Source organism: Podarcis melisellensis, assembly GCF_964234715.1.
Source record: "Podarcis melisellensis genome assembly, chromosome: 10".
Classification (NCBI taxonomy): Eukaryota; Metazoa; Chordata; class Lepidosauria; order Squamata; family Lacertidae; genus Podarcis; species Podarcis melisellensis.
Genome location: NC_138542.1, coordinates 45,147,185 through 45,160,548, shown reverse-complemented (window position 1 = coordinate 45,160,548; position 13,364 = coordinate 45,147,185). Strand labels below are relative to the sequence as shown.

Here is a 13,364-nt window from a genome sequence, read left to right as displayed (position 1 = left end):
AGCGCTGTCCGGAGACACTTCCGGGTCACGTGGCCAGCGTGACAAAGCTGCATCTGGCGAGCCAGAGCCGCACACGGAAACGCCGTTTACCTTCCCGCTGGTAAGCGGTCCCTATTTATCTACTTGCACCCGGAGGTGCTTTCGAACTGCTAGGTTGGCAGGCGCTGGGACCGAGCAGTGGGAGCGCACCCCGCCGCAGGGATTTGAACCGCCGACCTTTCGATCGGCAAGTCCTAGGCGCTGAGGCTTTAACCCACAGCGCCACCTGCGTCCCATCTAGAGTGCTAGATTAGGGTATAAGAAATTCAGGTTCAAATTCCCATTCAGGGACTGAACTCACTGGGTGACTTTGGGTGCGACATTTATCTATTTGTCTAATCTCAGAGAGCTTTCTGTAAGGATAAAATGGGGGTGAATAACTCCACTACTCTGAGCTCCCTGGAAGATTTATAGATTTATTTATTATTGCATTTATTTCCCACTTTTTTCTCCAAGGAGCTCAAAGTGGCATGCATGGTTCTCCCTGCTGGTTTCACAGATCCTAGTCCCACATTCTAACCACTAGGCCACTCTGGCTATGTGTCTGCTTTCCCCAGGTTTTCTACATTCCCTGTAGTATGTTTCTGATGGTAGCAATAGTATCCTGCTTTAACCTCCAAAATGTATGCTGGTGAGGAGTTGTTAATTATGATGCACAGCTGTGGCAATATTTATTTCAGGATTTCTTGCGCTCTGCTTTGAAGCCAGATGGATTTTGTCAGTGTCTGTGAATTGCATTGCACACTGATTTGATTGGCGATCTGAGCAGGTGTAGCTGTTTTCATATCGAGCCTTTCCCCCCAAATATTTAGCATATTGGAATTGAAAAAAGATGAAAATTATATTGAGTATTTCTATCACACAGTCAGCAATTTGTCTGGAAAATGCAGCCCAACAGACCATGAAGTTCTGCATCCGTCCCTCAACTACCTGTATTGGAGCCTTCAGCAGACAACACCAGCCAGCCAGAAAACAGGTAAAAAGTGAAAAACGGATTCTAACTGCCCACTCCTCCTTCAATCTTATTATTAATTAAATTTGTGTACTGCCCTATACCCGCAGGTCTCAGGGCAGTTTGCTACAAGGGGCCTGCCCCTACTGGAGCACTGTTGCTGTGTGAATCCACATTTCCCCCATTTGAATTCAGCCACTGTAGTATATGCATGTGCAAAATGAGTTTCTCCCCCTTGTCTGAAATCACAGTTTCTCTGGTCCATACTAGTAGGTGTTGGAGCTGTTATGTACTGAAGTTCTCACCCTGGGCCAGCAGGGGGATACTGTAGATAGTTTTCACTCAGGTCCACACATGCAAATAAGGGATTGAAAGTGACGTTCAGTGATTGGATAGTTACAGAAAGTTGTTACAGTTGCGTTGTAGTGGAGCTCTATATAAGCAGGCTGGCTGAACCCTTCAGTTCAGTTCCGTTCTGGCCTGTGAATAAATGAGAGCTGTTTGAAGAATAGCTGTGTCGTCTGATATGTTCACCCACAACTTAACAGGAGCCATGTGCAGAGAAGAAAGGAGGAGGCGCCAGGGCTCCATCTTGTTAAAAACTGAGGGAAACTGAAGGAGTGGGAAGTTCCTGGAGTCCCCCCCCCCCCATTCCCTGCCAGGGACAGGGGTGGGAGGAGAGAGAAGAAAGGGAAGGGCATCGCACATTAAGGAATTCCCCCCCTCAAAACCCCCACACAATGAGGAGCATCTTCCATATGGCCAAATACATGACAGGGGCGGTGGGAGGCCTGCAGCCTCTCATGAGATTATTTAGCCAAGTCGCTGCAGTTTAGCAGGAAAGTATGGAAGCCACCGAAGGTCCAGTCACACACCGAACTTCCCACCCAGCATAAATCCCTCCCCCAAAATGAAGAAGTAGAAAGAATATGCTGTAGGCAGCCGGTTGTGGTTGGAAGGGAGGAGGAGAAAATCCTTCTTAGAGGCTGTGTCTGGAGCCTTTCTTTGAATCCAGTGCAGATGCCAGAACCTCCCTCTTTCAACATCTGACTATGAGGACTGCTAAAGACATGGCACGACAGGAGAAAAGGCTGTTTAAAAAGGCCTCTCTCCTACTTGTTCATTCTGCACATATATCTCATTAAGTTACTTTCTATTTAAAATAGGTATAGAGCACAAACTTAATTGCGATTTTCCACTACATGATGCAAATCTACAGGAGCCCTTGTAGGGGGCACGGGGAGGACATTGAACATCAATTTTCTGACATGCTGGGGCATTTGTTCCTTCACTGGCTTTAAAAATTCTGAATATTTTGTCTGCCTATCTTGTGCAAAAGAAGGGAGGACAGTCACATTTATCTATCATCTGTCTATCATCTATCTATCTATCATCTATCTATATCTATCTATCTATCTATCTATCTATATCTATCTATCTATCTATCATCTATCTATCTATCTATCTATCTATCTAATCTATCTATCTATCATCTATCTATCTATCTATCTATCATCTATCTATCTATCTATCTATCTATCTATCTATCTATATCTATCTATCTATCTATCATCTATCTATCATCTATCTATCTATCTATCATCTATCTATCTATCTATCTATCTATCTATCTATCTATCTATCATCTATCTATCTATCATAAAGAGCCTACTTGTACTTAACAAGCATTGTTCAGTATTACATTGCTTAGTAACAGTATCATGCATGTAGTTAAAATATATTATTTGATAGTCCAAGAATCTTGGAGTCGTGGTGGACTTGGGGCAGAAAAGGATGGTGCCCCTTCATTTCAGTAGCTGCTCATGACTGATCTTTCCTGGTGCTCTTGGCAGCTGCTGCCTTTCTGCTATGCCCGTTGCACATGGCTTGTTAGACCCTTTCTTCCTTTACAGTGGTGACTATGTTATTTTCCAACACACCTTTGCTAGAGCTACTTGAGAAAATTATCCACCTCACTTGGTTGCCTGCCTGTTCTTCTGAACCTGCTTTGCCCTCATCCAGTGAAGCACTTCTCTGCTCTGCTTGGCTGCTGATTTCTTCTCTCTTGACTCAACAACACATTTACAATACAGAGGTTAGAAATACTGTAAAACTTTTGCATTAGAAAGTACAGATAAAAATTGCTGCTTTTATTCATAGGCACAATGCACAAAGTTTAAGCATTATTAACTTTTTAATTATTGGTTCCCTAAATCTATTGCATTAACTGTAATCCCAGTCTGAAGGTTCATATTGGTTTATTAAGCTGAGATAATAGTTAGCCTTTTGTCTGCATAGGCAGCCCTTTCCTCCCCTCTTTGCAATTTGATCAATCAAACCAGGAGGTCTCTAATTAGCCATTGTTTTCTTTTCCATGGAAAATGATGGTTGTGAGCTTTGGAACTACTCCAAAGCTCTTAAACTAACTTCAAGTTAGTTTAAGTAGAAGTAGAAGTTAGTAGAAGTTAAGTAGAAGTTAGTTTAAGACAAAGGTCTTAAACTAACTTCAAATTAAGGTTTAGGATTAATAGTTTCCCAGTTCAAATGAAACAGGAAACCATGGTTAATTGGAGACTCAAGAATGTAAGATGAGTATTGCTGGATGAGACCAGAGATCTATCTGGTCCAACTTTCTGTTCCCACAGTGGCAAACCAAATACCCACAGACATTATATGTATGTAACAGCACTCATGCTGGTTTTATTGTTTACGCTGTGAAGGGACTGCTGTATGGCAAAGATCTGGTTCCTATCTTGGCTTAATAATGAACACAGACATAGTTTATCATACCCCAGCCTAGGAATAATTTAGCCCAACAGCAAAATCAGCATTTCAAGTCCCAAACCATGTTATTCCATAAGATAGATAGGTATTATATGTAAATGAGCCATTACATGAATGGCTTAGAAACAGGTGATATAAGGTCAATGTATTGGTATCATATTCAGAAATTGAACTTTAGTTTATCCTGTGTGTGAATTAGGATAATTCCTGATGGTCTCCTGTCGTTGTTTGATGTTGTTCCCTCAGTTTTGGCAAGCACAAAATGTTCAGAATGGATAGATGGATGCGTCTAAAGCTCATGAATGTGAGCTAATGTTGTGCTGTTCCCTAATCCTCTGAAGGGGAAACAGCAGTTTAGTAAATGATTAGCCTCATTCATTTTACCAGAGTGTTAATAATGAGGATGAATCAAAAGCAGATTTGCATAGCTGACTGCCTGTGTTCCCTCATTCTGTCTATAATCCCTTAGAAGTCATGGAAGCTCTATTTAATTCCATAAGTGAATAATACTGGGAATACATTTAATGAGCTGCAGATCCAGTGTCTTTTGAGGGGTTGGTAATAGACGGCTGGACAAAGAAAATTAGCAACCCGGCTGCTTCCTTCACTCCAATCGCTCCCGTCACCAAACATTTTCTGATTCATTTCTGAAAGGTTGATCATATCATCTGCCTTGATGTGGACCAGGTCTTCAGCGCACTTGCCTTCAAGAGGAAGAAACCCACCCTGTTCTTTGGTAGGCTGCATATTTGCCAGCATCAGATAAGAGAGCACTAAAGGCTGCTTCACATGTTATAAAAACGGAAGTCACTTTGGCTAAGAAATGGCATAAATCTGGCCTAATGTAGAAACCCCTGGGAAGCTGCAGTCCTTTGTGGTTTCCCAGTTCATTTATGTGTGCAGGATCAGGGCATCTTATCTATATGCAGGGCTTGCTCAATTCCTACATGAAACTATATTATTATTATTAAATTTATTGTTTAATAAAATGGTGAACGTTCAAAAGTAAATATGGAACATTCCCCCCTCCCACTCTCGAACTGATCAAATCTACACACACTTCAACAGTGCTGCATCATCAAATGCTCCCAGGCCATTCACTGGGCCCCAAGTGGCTTGAAGATCATAGCAGCATTTGAATACATTATAGATTACTATATAAAAGATGGGGGGGGGGACTTGCAAACTTTCAAACATTAGTTTTTATTTTCTGAGAAGGCTAATCATTAAAATGGCTTTTATGTCTTTTTCAGATGCATTTTTTTACCTTACAATCAAGTCATATTGAATAAAAGTACTTGAAATTAACACTGCATATAAATAAGTCAGCTAATCCATTTTCTTTCCCAAAACAAAATGAAAAGATTAATCCAGGCATTAACATACAGAGGCCTGATAGGCTAGAGAACAGTAGATTCAAACAGAAGTATAAAATATGTTTAGGACAGGAAAGAGAGTGTTTGTCTGTGAGATTTGGGGGGGAGTTTTTTCTTTTTCTTTTTACCTGTTCCTTGGGAAGGCTGTGCTGCTGTAGACTTAGTGTACCAGCCTCTGCTAAACACGCACTGCACATGTAGGATGGGACAATGCAAGTTGCTTAGAGCTACCTGTAAGAAAGGTAACTAGCAAATACAATTGTCGTCATCATGCTAGAATAGTAAATCATTGTTGCTAAAGTACGAATGTAAAGTACTAATAGATGGTTTTATACCCAGTCAGCATCCTTCAGTTTCTGAGAGCCTTCTTTAGGCAGAACCTCTGCTCATCCTTTGTGAAGTTTGCTGTCCGGTCTACAGATGAACATGGGAATGAACTTCCACAGTCAGAAGGGGATGCCTCTCTGTGTCCAGTAGCCATGCGGCATGTAGTGTCCTTGGTTATCCATCTACAGAACCTCCTGCTCCAGGTAGAAGTCTAGTGATAATAACTGAAACCATTTTGCCATCAGCAACGCTGTCGATCTATTTCAAACACAGGAGAAAGGCATACAGTCCACTGCCGTCTCGCAAACTTTCCTTGTTTCTAGAACTGAACTGTTTCACTACTGAGAGGCTTTTTGGATCATTATTTAATTTCCAGTGCAGAATGAATATAGATCCCAGGACTTTGTCCATGACAAGTCTTTTTTTAAGTACTGTACTGTAGCTTCCTACAGCTTAAGTCCCTCACTAGCAGCAGCTCACTTCTGCTACTTTACTAAAGAGGCTGCCATGCAATCTTAAGAGTTATCTGAGCAACATTTTGCATAATTTCGATAGTGGAATGGGGGGTGGGGAGCCACTTCTACATCAGTTCTAACCTAATAAGTAGTTTTGTTGTGGGATTTGGTGGCAATGATTCATGCCCTCACCCTTTCCCTTACATTTGCAGAAGGACCTTTTGCTATCTCAAACTGTTATTGGCTGTCTTGAAGTCTTGCTGGAATACCTGCATTCGAGGAACCCGATCACTGGTACGCCTTTCAGCAGCCTTATATGTGTTCACTTGATTCCTTTGCTTTGCTGTGGTTGTCTGCATCGGTGGGCACAGTATCTTCACCAGTCGCAGGAGAGATTTTTAGTAGCAGGGGAGGGAAGAAGCTGGCCTCTCATTTTCCGGAGTGTTTCTTGCTTTGCATCAGGGTGGTAGGTGGTTGAGAATGCCCTTTACGTAATAGAAAAGCAAAATGTAAGTTTCCAGTTCTAAGAATCTCATTCAGTTCCCAAGAAAACATTGCAAACTCTCTTGCCTATACGGCAATCTGGGTCAGAGCCTACAGGATACGTTCTGGTCATCCTTTACCTAGCATTACTAGGACAGAGAGTGTTTGGTAAATTATTCTATGGATTAATGGTAACCAGCAGCATAAGGGTGTCTCTGACAATTGCCTTAGAAAAGCACCTGGGCACAATCTACACCAAAGCCCCTGTTCCAAGATATTTATTCCTTACTTTTTGCAAATGCCTTTGTTGCTCAGTGATCACGGTGTAGTTTCTTATCACTCAATTCCGTGACATAAATCACTGTAATTAGTTTTAATTGCACAAGGAAGTGGGTGGTATTTGAAAGATGTTTTCGTTTTACTCAGGTAAAGTGCACGTGCACCTGTACAGACTGCCATGTATGCTTAAAATGTGATGTGTTCCCCCTTTTTCTCCTTGAAGGCAAACACATGCACCTCTCTGCATGCCTATTAAATAACTACAGGTAGGGAGATGTGTCATGTGACCCACCGGAAGCAAGCAAAAAGTGGCAATCCTGCAAAAATAATGCTGATATGGATTGTATCCTGGTGTAGGGAAGAGTTTTATGGAAGGTTTCATTTAGGTGGATTTGAAATGGTGTGTCAATGGCCACTGTGAAAAAGCCTTTTCAGTATTAAGGTGGGGTCATGTGGCGTTTATAATGGTATATGCAGCAGTGAGGTAGAAGTAGCCTTATTGAACAACTTTCATACTATATTTCACATAAAGTAGATAATATTCCAGTGGTCTAAGCTCAATTATGATAACATTGTCACTTTCCTAGAGCTTGCCTTCCCTGAAATTATTATTTCTTTTCTCTGCTTCACTACTCCAGTACATTTTTGTTGTGAATGAATGAATTAGGTAAGAGTTTAAATTATTACCAGCAATATTTTTTGCGGGGGGAGGGGCAGGGAGGTGCAATAGTAAATTTTATCTCCGGAAATTCTTTTTTATGACTTCAAGGAAGTTTCATTCCATATGAGTAAGTATCTTTAGATAGAATGTTTTTTTAAAAAGCTAACTACAATTGCTTTCTACATTTCTAGCATCCCATATTGTCTCACAACCATGGAATAAATTCCTGCTGATCTCTCTCCTAGATAGTGTCGATAATTCATTTCTTCACCCAGAAATTCTAAGACTAGTAGCTTTGGTGAGTATGGGGGCTATAAACTGCTATCCTGAAAGTTTCTAGTATATTGTTAAAGAACACAGTGTATCTGCAGGTATTTATGCTGTGTACATTAAAAATGGGCAATATACAGGCAAATTCTGTAGCCCTGTAGTGTTTGTTAGGGCCAAAACAGGTATAAATAATTGAATTTCCTGATTTTACAATAAAACAAAAACAATCAAATATAGTTGTTGTTAGCTCATATTCTGATCAGAGCTGTGGCACTGGAGAGAAGTGATTTGTCTCTTTATCCTCCACAATTTCCTTGATCAAAATCTCCCTCCGCCAGCTCTGTATAGTGTGTCTTCCACTCCAGAAAGGCAACAGCAGCTTCAGGGTGCGAGCGGCGTTTTCCATCAGGGAAATGTTGGAGTAGGCAGGATTAAGTGCTGCTTCCCCAATGCTCTTGCTCAAGTCAAAATTGGAGACCCACTTAAATAAAAAACATTTTTTTAAAAAAAGTTGGGGATTTTGTGAACGGTATGGAAAGATACCCCCCTCCCCAGGGACCAGGGTTAAGGAACCTGTGGCCCTACAGATGTTTCTGGATTCAAATCCCCATCATCCCTGACCACTGTCCATGCTAGCTGAGGCTTATGGGAGTTCAACAAGACCTGAAGGGTCACAGCCAGTTCTTCATACCTGACATCTCAAGGTCAGCAAGTTCTGCCTAAAAAAGGGGAAGTTGTTTTATGATACCTCTGGAGCATAGGAGCCAGTTCCTAGGAGCCGTGGGGGCTTGGGCTCCCACAATAAAATCACAAAGTTGATGGGCATTCCCATTCAAATGCTGTGTGTGTGCACTGCATCATGTGATCAGTTATGCAGGTGGGGTTTATTTGGGCCCCCACAATATTTTATTCAAGTTGGCACCCCTGCTGTGGAGCCAGTGTTTGTATCGTACTTGAGGAAAGCTGAACTATGGAACTCCATGCCACAAGAAAATAAATTAACTTTAATTACTATGTTTTAAAGTTTATAAGGTATCAGAACACTAGAATTATTTCTCCAATTGAAATTGGCCGCATACTTGAAGAAGCAGCCAGTGCTAAATTGGCAGAACTTTCTGATGTCACAATCAGTGCACTTCGCTCCTTTCTTGTTCAGGTGAGCCCTTTGGAAATGATCTCGTAACAGTAAGCAGTAACTTGAGAGTGATATCATAAGAATGGTTGTTATGGGTTGTTGTTGTTGCTGCTGCCATCATCATCATCATTAATGGAAGTTCATTTCACATTACAGCACTGATTTTGCAGCCTCGAGTGACGGTTTCAGGGCAGAATCCTTTAGTCTATCTTCCTAAATGTGTGTGGAGGGGTGGTGAAGTGGCGACCCACGCCTCCCTTGTGGCGGTGATCCTAGGGTTCCCCGTTAAAGGGGTCTTGAGGGGAGGCGTTGGCCATACACCGAGAGGTTGTCATTGCTCTCCCCTGTGACGGTGGCGAAATGGAGGGTGGGCTCTCTGCTTGAACATATTTCTCCAGAGACGGCCCAATTCCCACACATTCTGGATAACCCTGATGTCTCCCAGATCCCCAGCTGGGGACTGGGAAGGATAAACACCCAATGTCTAAGCCAAGGTCTCCCTACATCTGAAACTTAATAAAGTTGTGGCCAATTTTAATCCCATAGCACGTTGTCTTGAACCATTATTCCACTCGGGGGTCGCCTAGGGTTGGGGGGAACTCTGCCTGTCCATGCAAATCAAGAAGGGAAGAACTTTAACAAGGAATGGGAAAAGTGTATAATTTATTTACAAGACCACTGCAAGCAGGTTAAAACATTAGCAGGATTTTAACCACACTTGTAAAGTAAAGGAATGTATGGATAATTTAGAAGGATCAAAAATTTGGATGACTATATTATAAATAATATAGTTAGGACCCATGGAAGGGATGGGAGGAAGTCAGGAGATTCAGAGCAATCTTGATATTTGGATTCGTAGCTGTTTTTTGTTGTATGTTTATACTTTTTAAAATCAAATTAAAATATTAATTTTTAAAAAGATAACAGCAGTTTTCTTACCTGGGATTGTAAACTGCCCTAGGATATTTATTATGAAGGTAATAATAAATACCTTAAATAAGATGCAGTGATTCCTCAATGAGAGTAACCTCCACGGTGATTCTGAAATGGTTCTAACAGCTTTAGCAAAAGCCACTTGCTTCAGGCAGCAGATTGCAGAGGGTTTGGTAACTTAAGTCCATGAATTTCACTGGTCTCCTCTGAGTATGACTAATGTTAGATTCCATCTACAGTTACTTATTCCTTAATTTACAGAGAAGCACTCTTTCCACGTACCCTTTGTTCCTCTGGTTCAGTACTACAGCACTAAGCCAGCATGGAAAGCTGACATATGGCTATGCCTTTGGCTTTTATTGCTATTGTAGGAAATGAAGGAAAGGGAGATAGGAAGAAACAAACATGTTAATTATTTCTGTAATTCCTTTCACTTTGATGTAAGCTTCAAAGGGGAAAATGTCAGGTGGATTCAACTCAAGCAGCATCTGTTCAGACCTTGCTGGAGAGCCTCCCATCAACAAGCAGCAGTCAGGCGACCTTTCCAGGCATGATGTATCCTTTTGGCAGGATGCGTGCAAAGTTACTGGAGTAAGGTACAGGCCGCCATCTGCGTAGGTCTGAGGTTGAGACTAGACCGGCTATTTTGTGACATCCACTGGGAAGAGTATGAAGATACTTTCAAAAAGGTAAAAAGAAAACCCTGTCAAAGTGCTTTTTGCCTTTTCATCACTTGCACTCAGACAATGTAAAGCAGTCAGCATTAGATATAAAGGGCCCTAGTTTACAATAATTGCTTAAGTCCTAAATAAAGTAAAAAGTCCGGTTTTGAAAAAGACATCCAAAGGCTTGCTGTTTGCCTTCCTCATTGTTCTATTAAATATTTTTCATTGTTCGGATTAGATTGCAAACAAAGCAGTGGTCAAACTAGTAATGTTTGCAATGAAGAACAGTGAGTCGGTTTTGTGGCATTGTGCGGAATGTCCCTGGGTGCCTCCAGATTCTTACTTTTTTGCATGAGCAATTGAAGTGCATACTGGAACTTTGGGTTTGTGCAGTTTAAATGGATTAATGGGTTCTGTTGCCTTGGCACAGGCATGGCCAAACTTAGCCCTCCAGATGTTTTGGGAGTACAATTCCCATCATCCCTGACCACTGGGCCTGTTAGCTAGGGATGATGGGAGTTGTAGTCCCAAAACATCTGGAGGGCCAAGTTTGGCCATGCCTGCCTTACCACAACCAAGAAACTTGGAAAATACACAGGGAGGAATTTAATATCATGCTATGTTGATTGCTCAGTCAGGGCAGGCTTGTCAGCTTGCCAAATGCAACCACCCCCTCTCTCTTCACCTCGCACAGCTGTTCCAGGGGTTCTCCTGACACACACACTCCAAGCCAAGTTTATTTGGGGAGAGAAGACCTGTTGTGCAAGTGGAAGTTCTTCCTTGTGCCAGCTTCCACTTCCAGACTTATTAGTTGACTCCAGCCCACGCGGTTTTTTTGTGCTTTGGAAAGTTATGGGGGAAAGTATAAAATAGAGTGTGGATGGATATGGAGTGTAAACACTCCATAAGTGTTTTCTGGACATCAAAGTACTGTGTATAGGAGAGATTTAGATGCTGACAGTCAAAACTTCTGAGCAACTTATTTTTTTTGCTCCCTTGCCAACATGTGTTCATATGGCAAATATTTTTTTCGGGAAAAGAATAAATGAATACATTTTCTAAGCAGTGTATTATCCTTTCAACACTTTATTCTTTCACTCAAGCCTTTGAATTCAGATGTCTTGGAGGAGTTGCAGTTTCTCTCTCACATATCAGAGACTGAAATGAGGAGGCAAACAATACTGAGCAGAGAACATAATGAATAAAGCAACTTGCCTTTATAATTTCTTACCAGCCAAAGGCTTAAAAGGAATATAATACAAGTGATTAAAGCATACAGAAGTGATTTTGTAATCTAGTCGGTAGTTTATGTTTAAACTTGTAAATTAAAAACTTTAAATCTGTTTTTTGTCTGCCTTGGAAATGTGTTAAGCGAAGCATGCATTTCAGAGTTGTTTTCAGCACTGATAAAGAAAAGAATTTGCAGGCACTTCTGATAAATTCCCTAAGTGCTTGACCTCAGTAAATAATCTATTTTGCTACTTTACACATCACCTTCTTAATATTCAGGTGCCATGAATCATTGTTTTGGTTAATGCAAAATGATACCATGTTAAGAGAAAGCTTTTGTGGATCAAGGGTTTTACTATATCTAGCCAAATTCAAAGTCAGCACTCATTTGTTTTACACACACACACACACAAATACGGTTGGCAATAGCAACAGTAACAATGCTCTCAACCCTTTTGGTACAATAGCTGAGCATTCTCTGAAATCTTCGCTCTAAGGGCTGATTCTCAAATGTGACTACTGGGAAAATCTATAGTGATAGATCGTAATAGGATGCATCCACATTGTGTTGCTCAAATTGTAGTAATTGTAGCATTTTTTAATATGTTGAAAGGATGTTCTACCTTTCATTTAACAAAATATTATTGTCTGATGCTTCAGCAGTTATATAGGTTACCTGTATGTATAAAATCTCTAAAACCACTATACAAAAAAGGCAGAAGTGAAACAGCCACTGCCCCTATGTTTACAATACAACCAAAGGCTTGCAACCTAATCAAAGACAAGACACACTGCAAGGAAAGGGAGGTGATATAAAAGAAAGGATGATCAGGAGAGGCATGCCTGCTGCTAAGTGGAAGGGCACTTTCACAGCACAGAGCGGCAAGGGAAAAGGCCCCAGGTGCAACTCAAAGGGTAATCTTAGGTGTAACAAAGAGACTGGTCAAGTGAAAACTAGAGAATTAGGCAGTATCAAGGAGTGAAACGATCTGAATGGCAAGTGGGAAATAGAACAGATAACAGCAGAAGAGGGCTAAGAATAGAAGCAGGAAGCCAACAAGAAAGATACAAGAGTAGTCTATTAAGGAAATAAAATTAACCAGAATGTTGGGGGTGACTGTAGAGGAATGTGAATCCTAGTTCTACTGATCAACTGAAAATGGCGAGTTCAGCAAGAAGGACATGAATATATAGAAGAAAGGCCTGTAGCTCATTGGTAGAGGATCTTCTTTGCATGCCGAAGGTCCAAGGTTCAACCTCTGGCATCTCCAGGTGGGGCTAGGAGAGACCTGTCTGAGCCCCTGGACAGCTGTTGCAAGTCAGTGTAGACAAGGTTGTAAAGTCTGGTGCCCCTCATGTTGGACTACAATTCCCATCATCCCTCACTAATGGCTATGTTTGCTGGGGCTGAGGGGAGATGGAGTCAAGCAGCATCTGGAGGGCATCAGGTTGCTGAGTTAGAGCGTTCAATGGTCTGACTTGACGTAAGGCAGAATTAGCATAAGAAAAATCTTATTTTATTCTGTGGTTCTGCACTTGAGAAGATCAACATTATCAAGAATGTGAGAAAGTGTTTTTTTTTAAAAAAAATGGGGATTTGTCCATTGAGAGAAGTGTATGATTACTGCAGCAGTGCCCATAAATTAAAGGCCCATTGTGACAAATACAAAAAGGGGAGCATTTACAAGATTTCATACCTGAATAAACTTACTTGCTGGAATGGTTTTTTAATGTATTTTTACAAGCCTGTCAAATCTTAATGATTTTAATTAAAT

General features: G+C 41.2%; 1 protein-coding gene across 1 annotated transcript in view; it reads left to right on the top strand.

Moving 5' to 3' along the window:
- The window catches only part of MEI1 (meiotic double-stranded break formation protein 1), a 38,658-nt gene extending 26,956 nt beyond the window's left edge, over positions 1 to 11,702 (top strand). The window contains exons 23-31 of the mRNA XM_081928647.1: positions 905 to 1,015; positions 2,905 to 3,086; positions 4,430 to 4,511; positions 5,491 to 5,681; positions 6,146 to 6,227; positions 7,548 to 7,654; positions 8,651 to 8,782; positions 10,140 to 10,249; positions 11,463 to 11,702. Of these exons, the coding sequence (XP_081784773.1) occupies positions 905 to 1,015; positions 2,905 to 3,086; positions 4,430 to 4,511; positions 5,491 to 5,681; positions 6,146 to 6,227; positions 7,548 to 7,654; positions 8,651 to 8,782; positions 10,140 to 10,249; positions 11,463 to 11,469 (1,004 nt within the window). The 3' untranslated portion in view covers positions 11,470 to 11,702. The remainder of the gene's footprint in view (positions 1 to 904; positions 1,016 to 2,904; positions 3,087 to 4,429; positions 4,512 to 5,490; positions 5,682 to 6,145; positions 6,228 to 7,547; positions 7,655 to 8,650; positions 8,783 to 10,139; positions 10,250 to 11,462) is intronic.
- The last annotated feature ends 1,662 nt before the right edge of the window (positions 11,703 to 13,364 follow it).